Consider the following 24,897-nt stretch of genomic DNA (forward strand, 5'->3'; position numbering starts at 1 on the left):
CTCTGCCCACCTCGCTGGCCTCTGTCCAGGTCTGGTCCCATCCTCTCCCCTGCCCATCTTCAGCTTCCTCCTTGCCCCATCCTGATGGATGCCAAAGAGCCCTAACCCCACCAAGAACCCTTACCCCATCCCATCCCTTGCACTTCCCTAACTTCTGAGGCTGGCTTTCAAGGCCTTCCCAGGTCTAGACTTCCCCCGAGCCCCACCTCATCACCCGTCCTTTGCCCGGCCTCCCTCCCGGACACCTCAGCCACAGCCTGTCCTACTGCACCTGTCTGAGCACCTCGGCCTGTAGCGGCCTGAGAGGCGCCTGCCCCATAGGCCTGCCATAAGTGATCTGCTTTCATTTGGAGAGTGAAGGACTGTCAGCCCCACATAACCTCTGAAAACGCTGGGGATTCCTTCCTGCTCCCAAGACCTTTTTCTCTCTCGAGGCCCCTTAAGCCCAGTTATTTTTCCTCCAGTTAGAATGACTCCTCTGAACCGCCGCCCCCTGCACTGGTTTCAGGTCACAGTCACTCAACAGCACTGGTTACAGATGTGAGCCAAAAGGACCACCTGGATTCAAATCCCGGCTGAGGCCTCTGCCCAGCTATGAGACCTTGGATGAGTCTGTCCCTGTTTTCTTGGGATAATATTGAGATGGCCTCACAGGCCTGCTGGGATCACAATACATGTAGTGCCTGCCATGGCTGGGCAGCCAAATGTCTGCTGTCACTGTTGTCAATAACTGGACCACCTCCGACTGTACCAAGAACTCAACGCCCTTGCGGTGTTGTCCGCCTGTAATATTACCTTCCTCTTCTACTAGCAGATGTTTACCTTTTCGAGGATTACCTTCTCTACAAGTCTCTGACCCCTGATCTACCATGAAGTTTGTTTCCTGCTCCGGGCTCCTACTGTCCCTACACCTCCCCACTGCCGCCGAGGACCCTGGGGCTGAGGAGTGCCTGCCCCGCCTCAGGCACCGCAGAGGCCTGACTCTTTGGGCCCCAGCACACGGAGGGTGGTCTTAGGACATGCAGGCTGAATAAATCAACAAGACACTCAGAGAACAAGGCCATCTGTACTTGGGTGTGTTCCTCCAATCCCTCTGCGTGGCTCTTGGGGCACAGCCCCTGTCTGACTCATGCCTGGGTCCCCAGTTATCACCCATCTGCAGCTGAATACCCATCTTTCAGCTGGAAGTGAGATGAAAGAAGCCCAGAGAAGTCAAGTACCTTCTTCCACCAGGCAGAGCCAAATGCAGGGAGCCGGGAGTCCAGGGAAGGTGAGGGTAGGGGCAGGTGGTGGAGAACAAGCAGAGGACCTGAAGAGGTATGTGAAGGTGCCCAGCAGAGACCTGGCACATGTTCAGGGCTCAGGAAAGGTTACCTGATGTTGCTAGGCACCAGGGTGACGCGGAGCAGAGTCTTGGAGAACCCCACTTTGCAACGCAGTGGGGTGACTTGGGACACATTGGTGTCTCAAGAGCTTCAGGGTCCCCTCAGGCAGAGAAAAGTAACACCTGGTGGGGCCGTTCTGAGGAGTCAGTAGGGAAGAGGCCAGGGTGGATGCTGGCACCCAGTGGGTGCCAAAGTGGCTTGTCAGGGGGTGGTCCCCTTCTCCCCAGAGTTGCCCACACTTGTTTTGCAACCAAATTTTTTTATTGTTGCTCTTTAACTGTCACATGAAGGCTGTGTCCAACTGTAACAGCCCGCTCGCTTCAGAAGCCCCCAGGGCCGCCTGGCACAACTGCAGTGTGTCTGCAAGGGCCAGCGGCTGGGATGTCTCGATGATGGCAATGGTCTCCCCGAGCTCGGTGCACATAATAGTCTGCTGAGGCTCAGGGGGTGGGGGCGGGGCAGGAGGGGGCGACCGGGGAGGCTGCAGTGTCAGGGTCCGTGCCTGGGCGTGGACCCGCTGATGCAGTCGCAGGCCCGCCATGGCGCGGAACCAGCGGCCACAGGTCCCACAATAGTAGGGGCTCTTGTTGTAGAGTCCAGTGATGGGAAGGCGAGGCGCGCGGGCAAACGCCACCGGCCGCAGGTGCAGTCTCCGGTGCTGCTGCAGGTTGGAGCTCTGTGTGAAGCGCTTGCCACAATCCAGGCACTGGTAGGGACGCACACCTGTGTGGGTCAGCTGGTGGCGACTGAGGTTGGCCAGAGAAGCGAAAGTCTTGCCACAGGCATGGCACTGGAAGGGCCTCTCGCCTGTGTGCGTCCGGAGATGGTTGCGCACGTGGACCAGCTTCTTAAAGCCCTTGCCACAGACGCCGCAACGGTGCCGCCGCTCAGGGGGCCCGTGGACGGCGCGCCGGTGCCGGGAGAGCCGGGAGGCTGAGGCAAAGGACTTGGGGCACTGCGGGCAGGGCAGCTGGGCGGGTGGGGTGGGAGGGGCCGGGGGGGGAGGGGTGGGCTCGGCTGGAGCCAGGGAGGCCACCGAAGATGCTACCGTGGGTGGTGCTGCAGAGGGGGGTGCCCCACTCTTGCCGGCGTGTGTGCGCCGATGGTAGAGAAACTTGGTCATGTTGCTGAATGTTTTGCCACAGCGGCAGCGATGCAGTGGGTTGGCAGTATGGGCCCGCCGATGGGCCACCAAAGTGAGCTCCGTGCCGAAGCCGCGGCCGCAGTCCACGCAGAGGTAGCGGGCTTCACCGCGGTGCAGCCGCAGGTGCTGTTCCAAGGAGGCTGCTTTCTTGAAGACCTTTGAGCAGGTCGTACACTCGTGGGTACCACCCACGTGCGCCCTCCCATGAGCCAGAAGCCGGTTTGCAGAGCTGAAGCTGCGCTGGCACTGGCTGCAGTAGAAGGGGTGAGCTGCTGAGGCCGGGCCGTGGGATGCCCGCCGATGTCGCCGGCGTGTCCCTGCTGAGGTACAGTGTGGGGGACCATCCCCACTGCCCTGGGCCTGGCCAGCTGCAGACTTGTCACCTCCCTTTGCATCGTCACCAACCTCGGCTGCTGCCTCCTCTTCCTCTGTCTCTTCATTGTCATCTTCATCCTCTTCCTCCTCCTCCTCTAGCCCATTGTGCTCTTCTTTCTCTAGAGAGTCAAAGTGGGTGCCTTGATGCTCCAAGAACTCCTCGGGGGTGGTACAGAGGGTAGAACACTCGGGGCACTCGTAGGGCTCCATCTTGACTTCGGGTGGAGCAGGGGGTGGAGGTGGTGGTGTGACGGGAGGCAGAGGGGGTGGCACCAGAGGTTTAGCTGCTACAGTAGAAAGGTGCTGGGCCTTGCGGTGAGCCACCCACAGCTCAGGTGAGGGAAACAGCTCCTGGCAGTCTCCACACTGGTACTGGATCTGGCTTGCAGACTCCCGCAGGTGGGCGTCTTGGTGAGCAAGGAGCTCCCTGGGGGAGAGGATGAGCTGGCTGCACTCGCAGCACTGGAAAGGCCCTTCCTCAATGCCTGGCAGCAGCTCTGGCTCCAGGCCAGTGTCCTGGGTGGTCAGTGCCTCCTCCTCTGTGACAGTGGGCACGTGCTGCTCCTGGTGTGAGAGGACGTCTTCCAGTGTGTTGTAGAGGTTGCCACATTCAGAGCACATGAACTGGAAGAAGAGGGAGGAGGCAAGGGCCTCCCCAGGTGTCATCTCATTCAGCTCCGTTGACATCTCCATCTTCTCCCCTAATATCGGTGCTGACATCTCCACTACCCTTGGCGACATTTGTGTAGGCATCTCAGCTACCTCAGCCACTTCAGCCACCACCTCTGCCATTGTGCGGAAGGCAGCGCCTAGAGAAAAGAGGGGGGGCCTAATGAGACACCAGGAACTCAAGGGGAGGGGGGATGTTTCAGGAGTTCCCTTGCCCATGTCATCACTCACCAGTCTCTACCAACTAGCAAGTCTGGATTCAATGTTTAAACCTCAGTCTTCAGTGGGCCCATGACTCTGTAGCTGAACTGCATCCCATGGTGGCCAGCCATCTGCAAGAGAGAGACAGCCCTCCTCAGTCTGGCCTCTGATGCTACCCTCCTTACCCAGAGGGCCAGTCACACCCTTTCCAAGAACATTATGTATCTTTGGGGGCCTCCTGGCCTTTGCCTGTGCATTTCCTCTCTGTGCAGCATCTTTCTTCCATCTATGTGTACACACAGGGATACAGCAAAGTTTAAGAGCACAGGTTCTGGAACCACACTGCCCTTGGCTTGAATCTGAGCTCCTCCCCTTACTTTGTCTCTCTAAGATGGTTTTCTCACCTGTGAAATGGGCTAAAAGTAGTAATGACCACAAAGTCCCTGGTACTTGATCAAGGTTAGATAGAATCATTACTTGTAATTCTCCAGAAATGTTTTTCTATCCTAAATCTTTGATGCTGCTATTCTTTCTGGCAAGAAAGTTTTCTCTTTTCGTCTAACAAACTCCCACCCGGCATTTCCTTTTGTGAAGTCTCTTTAAATAACATATCTATATCCACAAGGTGGTGGCCACTCCCTCCTCCTTGGGGTTCTTTTTTTTTTTTTGGCTCCATCTCTCAACATGTGGGATCTGCCCTGACCAGGGGTTGAACCTGTGCCCCCTGCACTTATAACCACTGGACCACCAGGGGAGTCCCTCCTCGGGTTTCTTAATAGTATTCTGTGCCACCTCCATCATAGCAAATATCATGGACTTGAGATAAACTCATCAAGCTGAGAAGGCTGGCAAGGCAGATGTGATTCATTGTAGGGGCTGCTGTCATCAACAAAACCACTGATGAAGTGCAGGGATTTTAACTTCTGAACTTCCCTCTATGTGCCCCCTATCTCCCTCTATTGGTGTGGGCTCAACCCAACCCAGGACCCTTCACACAATGGGGGTTCAGAGTCCTTCTGACCACCCCCATGCAGGCCTCAGTAGTAATTTGTTAGTGCCAGAGTTCAGCTTACAACGCTGCACACAAAAGTTTCTCCACCTTCCAGCACGTGGGATCTGCCCCCGACCAGGGGTTGAACCTGTACACCCTGCACTAGAAGCACGGAGTTATAACCTGTATTGCCAGGGAAGTCGCTCCTTGGGGGTTTTTATGGTATCCTGTGCCACCTCCGGCATCACAAGTATCATAAACTTGGGACAGAGTTAAAAATGTGAAGCTCCCAGAGGTCTCATCACAATAGGCTCTGAGTATATCTGCTGAATGAATAATGCTCCTTCCAGGAAGCGAGGCCCGAGAGTTTAAGGGTCTCTGCACACATTCCACTTTTCCCACCAGCCCAGCCCTCCTATTAAGCTGTGAATTCCAACAATAACAAGGCCCATCACTGGGCCCTGCTATCAGCTGATGTCCAATAAATCCTCCATGAGTAAATGATTCATTAAAAGCCCAAGAGCTAACTTTTTGACTCCCCTAATTTTTGAGTTGCCCGGGGCCCTGGCACACAAAAGCCATTCAACAACGGATCTTCTTGGAAACCAGGGGCCTGAGAGTTCAACTTTTCATTGTTTACAGCTCTGCTGCCAAAAGAGAATTCCCCTTTAGCGAGGCCCAGAGCCTGGTGCAAGGCTTTTACACAGGGGGCACCCAGTAAATGTGTAGAACATGGCCTAAAAGACCTGAAGTGTGGACTTCCCTAGTCAACATTCCCCATTTCCCAATCTTGGATTGTGAACTACTGAGGAGAAAGATGGGTTGAGGTAGGAGATCAACAAAAGTCCTTCAGGAAAGAGCCCACCAGGGGCCTGGAAGTTCAACTTTCCTGAGACACAACCCTTTTCTCTGACCAAATTTATCAACTCCGCAGCCTGAGAGAGCCCTGCAAACAGTGGGGGGCCTGCACGCCATAGGCGCTCAGTCAACGCTACAGGGCACCGAGGAAGGAGCGCTCTTTCCACTCCGCGCCGCTCCCGCCCTAGCGCAGGCCCCAAAGCTCCTCGACCCTCGGTGTCCCCTTCGTTCTCCCTCCGCCCTCTCCGTATGCCCAGCGTTCTCTTCCCCGGCCCGCCCCGGGGCGCCCTCACCCGTCTCTCTCACCTCCTGCAGCCCCCGCCGCTCTTGACACAGACCCTCAGCTCCAGGCGTGCGGGACCCCTCACTATTCACACCTCCCATTGGGCGGCTCCCTTACCCGTGGCAGCCAATCAGAGACGAAAGCGGAGGGCACGCGCCCTTGCGCCTGCGCGTGGACGCTCAGGCGGGGCTCAGCGAGTTTCTCCACGCACGCAACTGTGCTCTGTGGGCGGGGCTCCGGGCTCGGAGAAGCGCCTGCGCAGTTCTCCCGGGTAGCTCTACCGCCAAGTCTGAAAGTTGAGTGGAGAGAAGTGGGCATCACTGGAAAGCAAGGGACCATGGAGTGGACTGGGTGGCAAGAGACCTTGACAGAAGTGTAATTTTATAGCTGAAGAGACCGAGCATGTCTGAGAGCACAACTTTGGAGTCAAACACACTTGGGGTATTTCCCCTCTGTGGGCCTCACTTTTACTCCTGAATAAAATGGGCTTGAATCACAACTACCTCAAAGGCTATTGAGGGGGTTGGATGAAGTCAATCAGGTAGAAGCATTCAACACAGGGCCTGATACAACGTGGATGCTCACTATAAACCATCTAACCTGGACATAGTCCTTCCCAGTTTGTAAAATTGCTTTCCCTTCCCTCCCACTCTTCGGTCAATTTAATGATATTCACTTATTGGACGCCTACTGTGTGTCTGGCCCAGGACTGGGTTTCAAGAGGTGACAATTGCCATAAAAGAGGGGATTCCCTGGTGACTCGGAGGGTAAAGAGTCTGCCTGCAATGCGGGAGACCTGAGTTCGATCCCTGGGTTGGTAAGATCCCCTGGAGAAGAAAATGGCAACCCACTCCAGTGTTCTTGCCTGGAAAATCCCATTGACAGAGGAGCCTGGCAGGTTACAGTCCATAGGGTGGCAAAGAGCCATAAGAGAGAAGGGAAGGAACTCTTCCGAGGTCACAGCTACAGTCAGTGCCAGGCAGGACCCAGGAGTCCCAAGGGGATGGGAACCAGTCCCGGAACCTGTCCCAAGACACTTGAGGGCCCTCACCTTGAGTCACCCAAGTGGGGAGGGGGCAGGATGGCCACAACGCCCAGGGCTCTGCCGCAGGGTTGGGGGGGGGGGTGGTGGTGGTGGTAGTGCTTAGACATGCAGTCTTGACACCAACTGTCTTGATAGAGACCTGCTTTTGCCAGACTGAAATTGGTAGGTGCAGATTAGAGAGGAGGGTATTGAGAGTTCCCTGTGACCTTGGAGGTCAGAGATTTTAAAGGGTTATGGGGGCAGGGCGTTAGAGTTCCTGGAGGGGATTTTGACTGTAATGGGGGAGTCATGACGGACACCATCCGGAGGTGCACAATCAAGAAATAAGGGCCTATTGCAATCAAGAAGGAGGTATTGGTTCCTAAAATGAGATGGGGAGTCCTGGTCTTGATTGAGGAAGGAATTTATAGATGGGGAATTTCTGTTCGATGAGGTGGGATTCCAGTCAGGATCACGAGATGGCACAGATGGGGTATAGGTTGCCAGTAGAAGTAAGGGGCAGTCTAATGGAGGGAAGTCCAAGTCCTGATCATAAGGGGTCTTGGCACTACCCAGAGCCAGGACGGCCGTGATTATGATCCTTTGCCACGGGCAGGTGAAAGCAGTGGTAATGTGGGCTTCTAGGTCGTGATTAGGAGCGGTTGTAGTCCATGACATGAGTAGTATCAGCAGGTCGTCATGTGGGGCAACAAGGACACTGGGGCTCGAGTCATAGACCGAAGCGACCCTGCAAAAGGATACCACCAGCTCCAGCCCGGATGCGGCGCCACTCTCGCTCTGCGCAGGCGCAGCACAGGCCTGCCAGACACTACAGTTGGGGGCGGGCCCACGGGAGGGGCTTGGAAGCTCACTCTGCGCTTGCGCCCAAGGGGCGTGGCGGTCGCACCTGCGTGAGTTGGGCGGAGGAGGAGGAGCGAGGTGACGCAGGCGTAATAATAGAGAAGGTGCCAGAAAGATCCAAAACAAGTGGCTGCGGCCGTCGCCTGGGAGTCGTGAGACGCCGGAATTCGGTAAGGCTATAGAGAGGCCTACAAGCGACTGGTGGCGGGTAGACGGGACCACCTGGGTGCTGGGGAGAGGGAGGTACCGCCCTTCCAGGGCAAGGGGGTCGGATTCGGACAGCGCCACCTGTGTGGAGCGAAGGGCGGCTTTGATCGGTCTCACTGTAGGGGACAGAGGGTCACTTTCGGGCGGTACCACTTAGGTTGAGCTGTATGGCCGATCGGACAGTACCTCTGGATGGAGCCAAGGAACATGTCCGGACAGTATTGCCCACAAAGGGCGATTGGCGGGGTGCCCTACGTTAGGCCCCCAGGCTTGTTCCGACCGAGTCACTTGCTCGGGTGGGAGGCTTGTTCGGAACATTACCACCTAGGGAGGGGCCCTCGGGTTTGGCCAGTCCGAGTGGTAGGAGGATGAGCGGGGTCTGGCGTCTGGACCTGTTACTAGGGGACCTCGGGCGATACCATTCTCTTGTGGCAGAAGGGGGAGGCTCCAAGGGCTGGGACGTGAGGGTGGCCCTGCCCGGCGGGACGCGGCTAGGGACACGCACTGGCGGGGGTTGAGGTCTGGGTCCCCGCATCGCTGACCGCTGCCTCCTGCTCGCTGTGTGGGTTCTAGGCCCTGGTTCTGAGCTTGTTCCGCCCCGCTCCCCCGGGTATGGCGCTGTCCGGGTCGACCCCGGCCCCGAGCTGGGAGGAGGATGAGTGTCTGGACTACTACGGGATGCTATCGCTTCACCGTATGTTCGAGGTGGTGGGCGGGCAGCTGACCGAGTGCGAGCTGGAGCTGCTAGCCTTCCTGCTGGACGAGGTCCCCGGTGCCCCAGGCGGCCTGGCCCGCGCCCGCAGTGGCCTGGAGCTGCTGCTGGAGCTGGAGCGCCGCGGGCAGTGCGACGAGAGCAACCTGAGGCTGCTGGGGCAACTCCTGCGCCTACTGTCCCGCCACGACTTGCTGCCGCACCTGGCGCGCAAGCGGCGTCGGCCAGGTATGGTGGAATGGGAGGGCGAGCGACTTCCGCTGGGGAGAGGGCCTTGCCTTCGCTGGGCCTCCCCGGTGCCTGATATGAAGAGAGCCGTATCAGAGAGTATGTGTCTCATCGCAGTCTTTCCTCCTCCCAGGGTATCAATGAGAAACACAAGAGGGAGGAGGCATGGCTTTGGGAGGGGTGAGCTTGTGAAATTTGGCCACGTCAGTAGTGATGTTTGTGGCTACTGTTGATGGAGGGCTTACTTCATGCCGGGCATAGCAGTAAGTCGTACTTCATGTGTACTATCACCTTATGACCTCCCCTCCCCAGTAATCCTAAGAGGAGGTCCTGTCACTGTCCCCACTGTACAGAGAAAGCACAGTAGGTTCAGAGAAGTTAAGCAGCTTGCCCGCATGTTGAATCCTGTGTGTTCCTGGGAAATAGGGAACAGGAGGTACAGCTTGATGAGACTGACAAAGTGTTTGTTCCCTGAGACGTTTCATTTAGTGGGGGTATCAGACTATAGAGGGCTTCCCTGGTGGCTCAGTGGTAAAGAATCCGCCTGCCAATGCAGGAGACACAGGTTCGATATTCCTGGCTCAGGAATATCCCCTGAAGAAGGAAATGGCAACCCACTTTAGTATTCTTGCCTGGGGAATCCCATGGACAGGGAAGCCTGAAGGGCCACAGTCCACGGGGTCGCACAAGAGTTGGACGTGACCAGTGACTAAATGATATCAGACTATGAGACAATAAATGACTTATTATTACTGTTATTTTAGTATATGAAGATGATTTTATTTGAATGATTTACTTTTAGATGTGGTTATGAAAAGACTGAAACAGAGTAGTGAAGCAGAGAGAGTAGGAAGTGTGGAGTGTTTCAGAGTGAAAGGCGGCCCCCTTAAGTTTTTATAACCAGTTAAGTCCTTTCTGAGAAGGTGACATTTGAACTGAGGCTGCTGTACTGCCCTAGTGTCTAGATCTCAAGAGGAAAACATTCCAGAAATAGGGAAAAACAGACTGTCTAGTCCTCAGGTAGGACTGAGTTTGGCACTGTCAGAGGCCAATGTGTCAGGAGCAGAGATTGAAGTAAGGGCAGAGAGTAGGTGAGAAGCGGTGTCACACAGGAGCTTGCAGATAACATAGCTAGAAAGTAGGAGCTAGGATTCAAATCCTGCTAGTTTATCTCTAGAGTTAATGCCCTTAACCCTTGGAAAGACTCCTAGAGCAGTCCTGAGCAGGTGAGGAGCCCCTTGTGTGCTGAGGCTGTGAGCTGTTGAGCCCTTGGCTGGGTTACTAGAGGTGCTGTGGCTAGTTTGGGGAGGGCGTTTGTGAGCTTCCCTGTCCAGGGTAAGCCCATGGGGTTTGGATAACCAGGAGAAGGATATCCTTAAGGCAGAACTGACAGCATTTTGAGAAAAATGTGTCTGGAGGTCAGGCTCTGGAAGAGAAGATTTGGGGAGCTTGCAGGGGCCTGCCTACTCCTTGGGACCTCAGGGAGACCCAGGGTGGTTGGGGGTGGGGAGTGCGTAGGCAGCATTGCCTGAATCCTGACCGTAACTCAGCTTACAGAATAGCTCTGACAGTTGGTGCCTCTGTAGACGTTGATTGGGTGGCCCCAGAAGGTGATGAGTCTTCTATCCTGGGAGGCAGTTACTGGGCTGGAGGTGTTTGAGGAGTGGCTGTCTGGGCTTTGACCTCTGGGGAACTCAGGCACCCTGTGGGGCAGGCTTTCATCTTTGGGGGGAGGGGTGAGGATTGGAGGCTGGGCCTGGGAGAGGCTGGAGGTTTCGAATCCTTTTTTCCATCCCCTGCCCCATCCCCAGTGTCTCCAGAGCGCTACAGCTATGGCTCATCCAACTCTTCTTCGAGGAGGATGGAGGGCAGCTGCCGGCGCCGCCGCCAGTCAAGCAGTTCGTCGAATGCTGAGCAGGGTCAGTGGGAGACAGGTGAGTGTCCCTCTCTGGCCCTTCTGAACTCTCATGAACCTACCTCATCCTGACCCATCAGGAAAGGAGCCTGAGGGGTGATTTTGTCTGTCTGTCTTTTAAATGTATATATTTATTTTATTTTTGGTTGTGCTTGGTCCTCATTGCTGCACTCGGGCCTTCTCTAGTTGTGGCGAGTGCGGACTACTCTCTAATCGGGGTGTGTAGGCTTCTCATTGTGGTGGCTTCTCGTTGCAGAGCATGGACTCCAGGGCGCATGTTCAGTGGGTGCAGCTCAACGGGCTCTAGAGCACAGTCTCAATAGTTGTGGTGCATGGGCTTAGTTGCCTCAAGGCCTGTGGGGTCTTCCCAGATCAGGGATCGAAGCACTGTCCCCTACATTGTCAGACGGATTGTTAGCCAGTGGACCACCAGGGAAGTCCCAATTCGGTCTCATTTTTGCTTTGTGTTTGTGTGTTTATTGCTGCCAAAGCCTGGGTCCAGAAGCAACCTGTGCAATTGTTTTTTGTGGTTTTATGTCATTTAAATGGCATCATATTGTAGGTGTTATCCTTCACATGGCTGTCTTTATTGGATGTGTTTCTGAGATTTATTCACATTGGGTTTCTAACTGGTTTTGTTACATTGCCGTGCCAGTGAATTTATTCTCCTCCTCTCTCCCGAGTTTTTAATCATTCAAATGTAATTTCAAACATACAGAGAAGTTGAAAGATTAGTACAGTGAACTTGTTCATATCTTTCACCTCGATTCAGTAATTTTAACGTTTTGCCAGTTTTGTTTTATGTGTGTGTGTGTATGTAACTCTGGGGTTTTTTATTGAACTCTTTGAAAGTAAATTACAGGCATCAGGACACTTTACCCCTAAATTAGCAGGCATCTCCTGAGAATCTGGAGATTGTCTGATACCACTTCAAGACCATTATCATACCTGAGAAAGGGCATGAGCACTAATCCTCTGGTATCCTAATGATCGTGTTTCAGATCTTCTCAATACTGTCTGGACTTTCAGGATCCACTCATAGATGTGTTGCTGTGCACTCAGTTATTAGTCACCTTAATCTGTACTATAGAACCCTCCCACCCCCGTCACAGTGTACCGATTTCTTTAGTTCCCCATGACATTGACCAGACCGCTTGTTTTTAGTGTCCTGATTGTTTCTGGATGTGTCTGATGATTTCCTGAGAGTATCTTTTAACTTATCTCTCTGTCCTCTCTATTTTGGGAATGATGTTTAGAGAGTTTGTTAGATTCAGGTTATGTGGATTTGGCCAGGATTTTCCTTGGTTGATGCCGTCAGCTTCACATTGGAGCACATGAGGAGGCCTGATTTTCCTGTTGTGAGCGAGCAAGTTTGTTCACCTGTTTATCGGCTGTATTTGCCCTTTGTACAGAGGTGTTTTTCCCTTCGTGGTTAGTAGATAGTCTGTGGGATGACATTTTCACCCGTCCTGTTCCCCAGCAGCATCCCCAGTGGGTTTAGCAGCCATTGGAAATCTTTGCCTGAACCAGTTGTTATCCTGGTGTTCTCACAGTGATGATTTTCAGATTCTCCCTTATGTCTGTTACCTGGCATTTTCTCAAGAGAAGTTTTACTTTTCTCTTTGCTTCCATCCATCCCTCCCTCTCTTTTTTAAGTGAGGAGTGTCACCATGGATTCATGTATTCTTGTGTGTTTAATATGTTAGAATCAGTTATTCTTGCTGATGTTCAAATTGGCTAGCTCCTGTGTCTTTTTGATGTGTCTGCCTCATTCTTTGAGTGCTTCTTGCTTTGTAGGTAGGACTGCAGGATGTCCTGGGTTCCCTCGAATTTTCCTTCCCCAGCCCTGGAATCAACTGTTTGCAGAAGCCTGGCTTCTCTTAGAGGCAGTGGTATTTAGATTCCAAGATTCAGGGGCTGAGTAGGCGCATTGTTTCTAGGCTCTTAACAATGAACCAAACTAGAAACTGGGCCTTTAAATAAAAATTCACCTTAGTATTTTCAGTTCAAAATTAACATTACAAGGACCTTTTTTATTTTGTTTTGTTTTCCTGACTGCACTGCGTGGGCTTGTGGGGATTTTAGTTCCCTGACTAGGAATTGAACCTGCATCATTGGCAGTGAAATCACAGAGTCCTAACCACCGGACTGCCAGGGAAGTCCTTACAAGGACGTTTTTATCTTACACTGAAAATCTTGGGTTTGGTAACATTAAGACATGGACTTATTTGCTTTATTTTACAACAATAATAAAACAATTTCAAACTTACAAAGTGCTAACCATGTCTATTGAATGAGACAAGATTTTTTTGCGTGTGATTTTTGTGTGTGTGTGTGTGTGATTTTTAATTGCTTTCAGAGTGTATCCTACTAAGAGTTCATGGTCAGAATATTCCTCCAGTTACTTAAAATCCTTTTCTCCTGCTGTGTGTTACCTATTCTGTATATGTGTAGATTCATTTGTTTCTGTTTAATTTTATGCTTTATTTTGCCTCCTTAATTTTTTGAGTATGTCATAAAACAGTTACATGATTCCAAAGTCAAATCTAAAGTATGCAGAAAAGATGTTCTTAGAAGTATCATTTCTTTTGTTGTCTCTTTCCCTCCCAGTAGATAATCAATTTCATTTCCCGTATAGCCTTATGGTATTTCATCTTGCAGAAATAGCAAATAATGTATACATTCTTATTTCCTCTCCTTTTTTATACAGAATGTAGCAAACTGTAGATACTTGCTTTCTTTCACTAAGCAATCTATTTGCAAACTACTGTATGCACTTTTTGTCAGACATTTACATTGTTTTCAGGTTTACATGGTTATAACCTATAAACAAAGCTCCAGGCTCCTGCAGCTGTTGTCCTGCCTGTTTCCTGGTGTGAGTAGTCCGGGTTTCTCTAGAGTCACACCTGAGGGTTGAACTGCCAGGTGGGGTGTGCTCACCTGTCCTACATGATGCTCACTTGTCTGTACTCTGCATCTTCTGGCCCAGGAAGCAGAGGGGCTCACCCAGGGTCTCCCAGCCCAGAGTCCAGAGTTGAGTGCTTCCTTGGGCTCCCATCTTGGTGCTCTACCTGTCATGTGGTCCTCAGCCTACCTCATCTTTCTCTCCTCAGGTTCTCCCCCAACGAAGCGGCAGCGGCGGAGTCGGGGCCGTCCCAGTGGTGGTGCCAGACGGCGGCGGAGGGGGGGTACCACCGCCCCCCAGCAGCAGCAGGAGCCAGCCCGGCCCACCTCAGAAGGCAAAGTGACCTGTGGTAGGTGTCTGTATGTGCCTTGGGGCGCGCATGTGCAGTGTAGAGCTGGAGGGGGTGAAGCAGTCCCCCGTCTGACACCCGGGGGTGGGCGGCAGCTCGGGTACCTGTTCAGCACAGCAAAATTCTTGCCCTTTCTGTAGCTGTCTTGGTGGTCTACCTCCCACCCATAGTCGAAGGATTATGTTGTGTGGAGCCTTCTCCAGGAGGCCTTTCCTGACAACCCCTTACCTTCATTTTCATTTTTTTTTGGAAGAGCCAGGCAGAGCCTGAGAGGTTGGGCCTGGCAGGCCTCAGAGCAGATGGGAGTTAGACTTTATACTAGAGGTCAAGTTTTTCCAAGGGATTTTTTCTTTTAGCATGGCAGTGAAGTGAACTCTGATTCCATCTAGAAAATCAGTCAGTAAATGAGTTACACTTTGCACAGTGTTTAGAACAGTGCTGGACAGGTAGCACATGCTCTGTCAGGTGCATGGGAAGTAAATGCAACAGAGTGGAAGCAGGCACCTGAGTGGAGGGGCTTCAGGTCTGACACGGATGGGGCTGGGGTCTGGCCTGGGGTAGTGGCGTGGGAGAGGCGAGAAGTAGGGGAACCTACGGAAATAAACCACAGGGCTGACGACCTGCAGACGGGTTGGGTTGGCTGGGGTAGGGCCTCTGCTGTGCAGACTCAGGAAGACCTTCCTGTTGGAAAGTTCTCACTGGTCGCAAAGCGGGGACTCACTCTCTCACACTCCCACATGCCGCTCTGGTACCCCTTCCTCTGAGTGGGACAAGGCTTGGTCACAGAGGGTATCAGCTAGTGAGAGGCTCAGGCTGGACTGGGTGGGGATGGGATCACAGGCGGGAAGATTGAGGGGGAGTGGCAGCAGCTCTGCATTCCCCAGGAGACCTCAGCCTCCTGGGGGACCTTCCTCCTCACCTGCAGAGCCTCCACCCCTCAGAGCACATGCTCTGCCTCTTCCCAGTGCCCATTTCGGCCCCCCAGGCCCTGGGCACCAAAGCTGCCCCATAGCTGAGGCTGCAGATACCTGTCCTGGGTGCTGTCGGGAGGAGCAGACCAGTAGTGCCAGCCGTGACCGCAGATAGCCCCCACTCGAGGGGGTGGCTGCTTGGTGTGACTCTTACCTAGTCAGGTGGTATTAGGGCCGCTCCTGGCTGGGGGCCCAGAGAGCCTCTGCCTCCTGGGGGAGCAGGCCAAGCTGAGGCCAGGGAGGGGTCCTGCTGGTGGAGGCTTCAGCGTCTCAGCTGAGGGTGGGAAGGTGGTTAGCCTGGGTGTGGCCGGTTCCTGATGTGGGGATGAGTGAGCAGGTCTGACTGCTGACTCACCAGGCCGGGTGGGGCTGGCGTGAGGCTCTCCTCTGTGGGGCCCAGGTTTTCTCCCCTGAAAATGGAGATGGCTTAGTCCTGGGGTTGGAAGGAGGCTCCTCCAGACCTGAGGAAGGGGAGCCCCTCCTCACCTGTGCTACCATGGGGTTGGACCCCCCCAGTCAACTGCGCTCAGCTGAGGGATAGAACCAAACTGAACTCCTGAGGGCCCCAGAGTGTGAGGAATGGGCCCTGGGGGATCCTGGACTCAGACACGGGACCTCTGAGTTTCCTCATCCCTCTCAGGCATCCACTGTGCTCTGTGCTGAGTGTGCTGCTCCTGGACCTTGAGTCCTCAAGACGGCCCCTGAGGTAGAGATGTCATCCGCCATCGTGTGGAGTGGGCGGGCTGGGCAAAAGCTTGGGTTTGTCCATTTGGTTGTCCCACACGTGTTTATAGAGCACTGACTGTGTGCTCACATCCCACAGACGGGACGGGAGGCCCTGCCCTCATGGGGCTTGTATTCTGGTGGGAGGAGAAAGCTAAGAGAAGGAAGAGAGAGACTGACGACATCAGCTGTGGAGAGAAACCAGCAGGGGCAGGGCGCAGAGAATGATGGAAAATGCAGTTCTAGGCGGATTTTCAGGGTAGGGTGGTCTAGGAATGCCTCTCAGAAGACAGGGAGAGAGGTAGGAGGATGTGGATGGCTGAGGAAGGGTGTTTCAGGCTGAGGGGACAGCAGGAGCAGAGACCCGAGTGGGGACATGTCGGTGGAGTGGAAGCTGGCGAGCCTGGAGCAGGGGGCTGTGCAGGGGTGGTCAGGAGGCCAGGGCAGGAGAGTGACCAGGGTCCTGTCCTGCAGAGCCCGTGAGCCTCAGGCCAGGGCTTTGCGTCTTTTAAATAATGGGAAGCAATTGGAGGGCTTGAATGACAGGCTGAGCTTTGCTTCCCTCCCACCCCCCACCCCCAACTGTTTGCTCCTCCCCCCATCTGTTTCTGGATAAGAAACGGAGGCAGACAGACTAGCATTGAGAACCTCGACCTTCGGCTCCCCAGCACCCAACCCCTGCCACTCTCAGGTCGTGATTTCATTAGCCACGTTGTTTTGGAGTCAGTTCCAGGTGTCCTGTTGTTTCATGGGTAGATTTTTCAGTGTGTATCTCGAGAAGATAAGAATTGAGTTCCTTGGTGGTCCAGTGGTTAGGACTCAGACTTGGCGCTTTCTCTGCGGTGGCCCAGGTTCAATCCCTGGTCAGGAAACTAAGATCCTGCAACCTGTGCAGCTCAGCACCTGCCCCCCACCTTCCCCCTGCCAAAAAAAAAAAAACTCAGAAAGAAAAAGCCAGTAACAACTTACTCTCAAATGTCTTCTCGGTGCCTAAATGTCTAATTTGTCTAAATATTGGTGCTCTTGAGTCTCTTCTAATCTTATCGGGTCCACTCCCCCAACCCCCGTCTTGTTTCTCCCCCACCCGCCTTGCATTGTATATGTTGAAGGGAGTTGTGTGGTTGTGTTTCCCAAAGACTGGATTTTGCCAATTACATTCTGCAATAGGGGTTGACTGACCATGTTCCTTTGTTGTCTGTTTTTCCTAAAAATTGATAGTTGGGCTTGGAGAGGCCTGATCAGATTCTGGTTTGATGTTTTTTTAAAAAAAATTTTGACTGTGCTGTGTGGCTTGCAGGATCTTAGTTCCCTGACCAGGGATCAAACCCCCCGCCCTCAGCAGCGAACGCGCGGAATCCTAACCGTTGGGCTGCCATGGAAGTCTCTTTTTTTTTTTCAAGTGCACGTCCTAGGTGTGGTGCGCTCTTCCTTCAGGAAGCAGGCAGAGGTTGTTTCTGCCTCGGTGGCCGAGTGTACTCACTGTCCCTCCCTGTCCATTAGTCCAGGACAAGTTGAAGGACTTCTGCCTATGCCTTGGGGAAGAACCTGGAGCCGAGGCGGGGCGAGCTGTTGTCCAGAGGAGGTGCTGGCATTTGGGGAGCAGAGTCTGTCCCTTAGTGCTGGCTGGCGGCTGCTCTTCACTGGGCACCCATCCTGTTGCTCCCCAGCCTTTCCTGTTAGTAGCTCCCAGAGGGGAGACCTGAGTGAGAGTCGTCCCTGGCCTCCAGCCACATGCGGCACAGGGTGTGGCGTGCGTGGTGGCTTACCTGCTCTCTGGGGCCTGTGTCCCTCAGACCTTCCCTGATTTCCCTCTGGGGCCCATTCTGCCCCGGGAGAGAGACTGATGAGGTGTGGGGTAGGGGAGCCAAGGGGGTGCTGGTGCCCACCTGAGTGCAGGAGGCAGGGGCAGCTCTCTTCTCCAAGAAAACCTGGCACCGGCCTCCACCCTGGGGGCAGGCAGCATTTCCTACCAGTGGAAACTTGGTGTTCCTGGCTATTCAGCTGCCTCCCGCCTTCCCCAAGTGCTCCCTGGCTCTGTTCCTGACCCCCCTGCTGCTTGGTGTCCTGAGGCCACTTCCTTCCTGCTGCTTGCAGAGGACTCATTACCTGCCAGGCACTGACCTCAGTCTGCCCTTTACCTGCATCCAGCCTTGTCATCCTCACAGTGGCCCCATGAGAACAGATGCTGGGTGAGGCGGTTTTATGGAGGAGGCCACCGAGGTGCGGAGACGTGCAGTCAGCTCAGAAGACCCCAGACTTAGCGCCTCCCCGGCCTGCCAGGGCGCGGTCAGTCCGGCCCCTCTAGGTGTCCCCTTGTGCCCTTCTCCAGTATGACCTGGCCATGCTGGCCCCCGGCCTGTGAGTGCCCTGAGTTCATGCTCTGCCTCTGGGCTTTGACAAACACTGATCTCTCTTCTGGGAGAGTCGCTGTTCTCTCTTCACTGCTTGCTTGCCTCGACCTCCTTGTCCTCCTTCACGTTGCACCTCCAATGTCATTTCCTGGAGAGGTTGTCTCTGATCATTTTGGTCTAAATTACAACTCGCGCTCTATAATTTTCTCTCCTGACCCTTGGAATGTCTTTTAATTATAGACTTCTGAGTATGGTTGTGTGAGAGGCAGCACACAGTTTAGGGATTGTTGAGAGCTTGGGCCCTGGAGGTAAGCGTCTAGGTTGGAATTCCAGCTCTGCCGTTTCCTGCCTGTGCGGCCTGGGGCAGGTGACTCACCCTTTCTGCCTTAGTTTCCTCATCTACAAAAAGGGGACAGCAGCACAGCCTCATAAGGTTTCAGGCATCATCAAAAGGGTCAACAGGTGTGAATGAGTACTTGGTGCAGTAAGTACTAAGTGTTACCTGTGTGCTGTAGGCTTCCCAGGTGTTGCAGTGGTAAAGAATCCACCAGGCAGTGCAGGAGACGCAAGAGATGCGGGTTCGATCCCTGGGTTAGGAAAATCCCCTGGAGTAGAAATGGCAATCTGCTGCAGTATTCTTGCCTGGAAAATTTCATGGACCGAGAAGGCTGGCAGGCTACAGTTAATGGGGTCGTGAAGAGTCAGACGTGACGGATCACAGCCCAGCACACAGGGTGTGACTCACACAGAGTGCTCCTTGGTTGCGGCTCACAGGTCTTCCAGTCCCACTTGTGTCTCCCCAGCGCTTCTGGCACTTAGTAAATATCTGTCAAACGGAAGAATGGATGGGATGTGCGGGTCCCCCTGGTCCAGTCCTCCTTCCACCCCCACCATGCCCGGTGGGCTGTGTGAGTAGACAGGCTCCACCCCAGGTCTAGTAGCCGGCTGTGCTGAGGAGAAATACTAGCTGGGCGGCCGTAGGCCCCGGTGCAGGTGAGCCAGGCCTTGGTGGCTGAGGGGCATTCTGGGCAGAGGAGATGGCCAGGTCATTCTGTGAGTAAGGCTTGTGCTGGGAGCACTTCCCTTGTGACTGAGGGCAGGGTATGGGAGGATGGAGCTGGGATTGAAGGAGGAGACGAGGGAGGACGTTGGCTTGGGCCCAGGTGAGAGGGCGCAAGGCCTAGGCAGGGGCCGTGGGGTAGAGAGGGGAGTGTCGAAATCATAGTTCCTGTTTTTGGGGTGCCTTCTGTGCCTAGGCTCTGGGTCGAATGCTTCATGCGTTGCCTAATTTGATCCTCATGACCCCGTCGTGCAGCAGGGACCTCTTGTTTGTCTGTTTATGTTTTTCAGATGGGGAAACTGAGGCTCAGAGAGGTGAGGTCACATGCCCAAGGCCCCACAGCTAGAGAGTGGCAGAGCCGGGACTCGCCTCAAGGTCTGTCATTCTCCGCCACCTGGCTCTGTGCCTCTGCTGCTGAGCACCCCCGTGTGGCCTTGGACAGGTGCTGCTCCCCCCAGTCCCCTGCTTCCCAGCTCACGCCTGTTGAGGGCCTGGTCAGACACTCAGAGGCGTTAAGGATGTGGGCCCAGAGGTCTTGTCTGATCCTAGGATGGAGGGAGCCAGTCCTGAGTGTCGTGGGAAGTTCTGGGGGCCGAGGCTGAGCAGGTTTTCCTGGGCCTCGAGCAGAGAGGGTGAACTTCCCCTCGAGGCAGAAAGAGGAAGCGTTTGGGGTTTGGGGTGGGAGGAGGAAGTGGGTGGTGCTGAGAAGTTGCCTGGGGAAGCGGGGACCTGCCTGCTGCTTTCTGCTCTGCGGCTGACACAGTCTTTGAAAGGTGAAAGGAGTCAGGGGCCTGACACTCCCCTCCCAGAGCTTCAGCGGCCTCATCTGTCAAAGAGGGTGAACATGCCCCCGCATCTGAGTTGCTGGTGGCTGCTATTCTGTAGCACCCACTGGTGGACAGTCATCTGAACTCTCCCCAGGAGGGACATTCCCCTGGTTTAGGCAAGACCCTGGGCTCAAGAGATGTGGTGACTCGTTCCAGGTCACATAGCTAGTGCCTGAAGGCTCTTGGGGTGGGATCAGCTCCATTGACCTGAAGCTGCTGTCTGGGGCATGGGAGGGTCACTGCCCTCTGACCCTCACGCTGTTACGCACTGCCATCCCCTGCCCGTGGGACCTTGGACAGGTCACTTCTCCTTGCTTTCATTTGTTCAGTTGCTAAGTCATGTCTGACTCTTTGAGACCCCATGAACTGCAGCAGGCCAGGCTTCCCTGTTCTTCACCGTCTCCCGGAGTTTGCTCAAACTCATGTCCATGAAGTAAGTGATGCCATCCCACCGTCTCATCCTCTGTTGTCCCCTTTTCCTCATCTGCCTTCATTTCCGTATCTGTACATTGGGGTGCTACTAGGGCCTGCCTCACAGGGTTTGAGGATTAAATGAGTTTATATGAGGGCTGCTTGTCATTTCCAGCTGTTAAGCTGGAAGTCTGTAAGCTGTCCTCAGGGCAGCCCATGCTGTGAGTATCAGTAGTCAGCAGTCAGATTCACAGGTGGGAGTTCAGTCATCCCACTGAACTGAGTGGAAGTGATACGCCTGAGGTCACATTTACAGGGATGGCCTTGGAAGTCTTATGTCCCACCCCCTGCCGAGAGCTGCCACCTCATTTGGGTAGATGTGGACAGGGTTATAAGTGACAGACACACCTCAGACTGGCTTAAGCAGAAAGGAAATTGATCAGAGCTGAAAATCCAGGTGCTCCACGCACACCTGGTGAACTCAGGAGTCTTTTCCTGTCTGTGCCTGGCCTTGTGTAGGTTTCATTCTCCCCGCTCCTGGTGGCAGAACAGCCCCCAGCAGGCCTGGGCTCAGAGCCCACCTTCTGGGCAGCCTTTGTGGAATGAGAGCACCTGCTTCCAGTAGAGCCAGCCCAGTTCAGCCTTGAGTCTCCTGGGCCTGGTGCCTTCCTGGTGGGTGGGGGGCTGAGGATATGGTTGGCCCCACATGACTCTCACTGTTTCGGAGCAGAAGAAGGGGACGGCTGGTTACCTAAAAGCCAATCCATTCATTCATGCATTGGTTCTTTCACAAATGGGTATTGAATACCTACCACATGCCACGGGGCTACCTGTACAAGTGAACAAGAAACAAAAGTCCCTTCAGGGAGCTCACGCTGTGGAGAGATAGGTGATTAGCTTGCTAGTGAATAAAAGCTCGGGGTGGGTTAGAAGATGCTAAATGCCGGGGGAGGAAATGGAGCAGAAATGGAATGGGGCCTGGGAAGTGCAGAGGCCTGGGGGCGATGGTAAATTGGATGGTCAGAGTAGGATCATTGGAAAGGCGGCATTTGAATCTGAAGGAAATGAGAGAGTAAGTTCTGCAGACACTGGGGAGAGACCATCCCTAGCTGGAGGACGGGAGGGCCAGGGCCAGGCGGAAGCTGCCAGGTGTTGCCAGGTGTTGCGGGGAGGAGCCTGGAGGTGGTGAGGCTGGAGTGGGGCACATGAGGGGAAGCACAGGGCCAGCAGGTCAGGAGGTAACAAGTCAGACCACAAGAGAGAAGCCGAGTGAGGGTGTCAGCCATACTTGGGTGTGGTTACTGGAAGGAGGAAGGATGTGGGGCTGGTGCAGTGCAACTCACGCTGAGGGGCAGCGGGGAAGGGAGGGTGGGTGGCGGTCCCCTTGCTGGGTGTCGGCCCCTCCCTGACCAGCCCCTCCTTCTCCGCAGACATCCGGCTCAGGGTGAGAGCAGAGTACTGTGAGCACGGGCCAGCCTTGGAGCAGGGCGTGGCCTCGCGGCGGCCCCAAGCACTGGCCCGGCAGTTGGATGTGTTTGGGCAGGCCACTGCGGTGCTGCGCTCCCGGGACCTGGGCTCCGTGGTGTGCGACATCAAGTTCTCCGAGCTCTCCTACCTGGACGCCTTCTGGGGCGACTACCTGAGCGGTGCCCTGCTGCAGGCCCTGCGGGGCGTGTTCCTGACTGAGGCGCTGCGCGAGGCGGTGGGCCGGGAGGCCGTCCGCCTGCTGGTCAGCGTGGACGAGGCCGACTACGAGGCTGGCCGGCGCCGCCTGCTGCTGATGGAAGAGGAGGGGGGACGGCGCTCGCCCGAGGCCTCCTGATCCTGGATGCGGCAGGACTGACCCCACCTCCTCGCCTCTGGGCCACCTTCTCCCTGGGAGGATGTCGACCATCTCTGCCCCTAGAGGACTGTCACTCCAGCGGTGCCGAGGACTGCGACAGACACCAGGCCCCTCGCTAGACCCTCCCACAGGATGTGGGCTCTGAGGCCTAAACCACTTCCAGCTGAGTTTCCTTCCCAGCCTCCCCCCATCCCCCACCCCACCCTTAGGTGTGTTTCTTCAGCTTCAGGAGGCCAGGGGCTCAGGCATGCAGATCTGAAAGGAAGGGAGGCATAGCCCCGCACTCACCAAAGGCCCCTTGCACATTGTCTCCCAACCCTGGGCTGTGTGTGTGCATCCACACTACCCTCTCTGAAACCACCCCTGGGCGCCTGCCCTGGTGTGCTCCACTTACTTTGGCCTTCGGGCTTCTCTCTCAGGATCTCCGATTATACGGCCCCTCAGCCCTGAGCTTCAGCCACACCAGTGGGCACTGGAGCTGAGGTGCACCTGGGGCCTGCTCACCTTGCCCACACATCTCTACAGCCAGCTGGGGCTCCACCCAGCTCCCACCCACCAACCTGGCCTCCACTCTCTCCTGCTCCCTGGAGCTGGACACAGACTTGTACACGGAGTGTCATATGTGTGTTGCAGCCACATCAGACCAAATGTGCTGTTTCCTAGGAGGCCAGGCCGAGGATCCAGCTTCCTTCTTAGAAAGGGGGGAGGCAAAGGCTTGGGGTTATTGGGCAAGGCCTTGTACCAGTGGCACCAATAAAACTGCCCTGGACAGGGCACAGGTGGGCACCAGGGCTATACTCTTTCTTCATGGGCTGGAAGGAGCTGGTGAGAGCCAGGGCTGGGTATCAGTCCCAGAGTTCCTGGCCTGGTGTTGGGCTGGAGGGTGGGCAGGATGCTGGACCATCATGTGCTGGCTGCTGGCCCAGGCTTGCCCTCCTCTTGGCTTCAGTTTCCTCATCTATCGAAGGAGGAGATACTGCCTTGGAATCACAAAGGCTCTCCCAGCCTTATTCTCACACGCTTCGCTCATGTATGTTCTGGGGAGTGCTGGCATTTTTAACCCTCAGTGAGGTGGGCCAGCTTCTTATCTCCCAGTGCCAACAGAGTTCAAGGATTTGGAAACCAAAGGGCTCAGCAGCCAGTGCTCTCTGCCTAGAAAGCATCTCCAAGTGGCTCTCCACCCCTCACACCTTCTGGGCAGTTATCTTAAAACCTGGATCTCTGTTCCTCCTCCTGAGGCCAAGCATTTCTTCCTGGTATCCTATGGCTACAGCTGAGGTTGTGGCCTCTTGTTCTTTACCCACTCCTTGTTTAAGACAGTAGGAACTCAAGTTTCTTACACAATATCCAGAGTTTTCCTTGGGGGAGAAGGGGGCTGGGGATGGGGTGGGCAGGGGTTCCAAACTGCTGGCTTTTCTTGGGGGAAAGGATGCGCTACCTATACCTGAAAGTCCCTTGGACTGCAGGGAGATCAAATCCTAAAGGAAATCAGTCCTGAATATTCATTGGAAGGACTGATGCTGAAGCTGAAGCTCCAATACTTTGGCCACTTGATGCGAAGAACTGACTCACTGGAAAGACCCTGATGCTGGGAAAGGTTGAAGGCAGGAAGAGAAGGGGATGGCAGAGGATGAGATGGTTGGATGGCATCACCACCTGGATGGACATGAGTTTGAGCAAGCTCTGGGAGTGAAGGACAGGGAAGCCTGGCGTGCTGCAGTCCACGGGTGGGAAAGAGTTGGGACATGACTGAGAGACTGGACTGAACTGAAAACCTGCACCTGGGAACCTGTCCTGGACCCCTGACCTGTGTTGATAGGCAGGGATACAGTGGCAAGTCCAGGAGTTGAATCCTGCCCAGGAGTCAAGACATGGTCCATCCCAGACTGTCTCCGTTTATCTTCTCTGGGCACCTAAATAAGATCTATTTAATACTTTGCACTCTGTGTAAGGTAGGGATTTTACCCCCATTTTTGACAGGAAATGGGTTCAGAGAGTGAAAGTGACTTGCCTGAGGAGTAGAGAAGTACTGACTGAGATGGAAAACAGCTCTCTCCTTGCCAATGCAGGCAGGTTGGGGAGGCAAGTTGGGGCTTCCACAAGCTTTCCCTTTCCCTCAGCTAGAGGACTCTTGGCTGGGGCGGGAATAGGCTTTGTTTTCACGACCTTTCAAGATTTGGGGCCCCTGCGGTAGTCGGGTAGGAGCTGCTGTTTGTCGTTGCCTCCCCTGAGCTAAATTTTCGGCATTTCACCTCTCCCTAAGGCCCCGAGGAGTCTCCCTTCCCACCCCCAATTTAGGAATGGTGGGCCCCACCCCATACTGGACAAGATTCAGGCCCTGGCCCTGCCCCAACCTCTACTCCCACGCCCACTTCAGTTCGTTGTTAAAGCTCAGCCCGGACCCATTCCTTAGGCCATCCTTACAGGCCCCGCCCCATTATTTAGGCCCCGCCCACTCCACTTCTTTCAGGGGAGCCGTTGGGAGGGAGGTGCGAACTTTGTGGCACGTGCACACCGGAAGTAAGTGAGCCTGACCTGGAGGCCACCCGAGCCTGAGGACTCTGGAGCCTGCGCAGGCGCAGTGCATGCCGGGAGTCCATGGTG

The 24,897-nt window shown here is 54.7% G+C and overlaps 2 protein-coding genes across 2 annotated transcripts; one reads left to right on the plus strand and one right to left on the minus strand.

Annotated features, from left to right (window-relative positions):
• Positions 1–1,047: 1,047 nt before the first annotated feature.
• ZNF526 (zinc finger protein 526) lies at positions 1,048–6,057 on the minus strand. Its single transcript, XM_043435004.1, has 3 exons — positions 5,930–6,057; positions 3,805–3,905; positions 1,048–3,713 (listed from the first exon to the last, which is right to left on the minus strand). Exon 3 carries the CDS (start codon positions 3,694–3,696, stop codon positions 1,666–1,668), a length of 2,031 nt encoding a protein of 676 aa, XP_043290939.1. The 5' UTR covers positions 3,697–3,713; positions 3,805–3,905; positions 5,930–6,057; the 3' UTR covers positions 1,048–1,665.
• Positions 6,058–7,830: 1,773 nt separating this feature from the next.
• Positions 7,831–23,079, plus strand: DEDD2 (death effector domain containing 2). The gene is made up of 5 exons (XM_043435082.1): positions 7,831–7,961; positions 8,572–8,938; positions 10,750–10,872; positions 13,967–14,107; positions 21,881–23,079. Exons 2-5 carry the CDS (start codon positions 8,611–8,613, stop codon positions 22,270–22,272), a joined length of 984 nt encoding a protein of 327 aa, XP_043291017.1. The 5' UTR covers positions 7,831–7,961; positions 8,572–8,610; the 3' UTR covers positions 22,273–23,079.
• Positions 23,080–24,897: the final 1,818 nt, after the last annotated feature.

The sequence above is a fragment of the Cervus canadensis genome, chromosome 18 (genome assembly GCF_019320065.1).
Source record: "Cervus canadensis isolate Bull #8, Minnesota chromosome 18, ASM1932006v1, whole genome shotgun sequence".
Classification (NCBI taxonomy): Eukaryota; Metazoa; Chordata; class Mammalia; order Artiodactyla; family Cervidae; genus Cervus; species Cervus canadensis.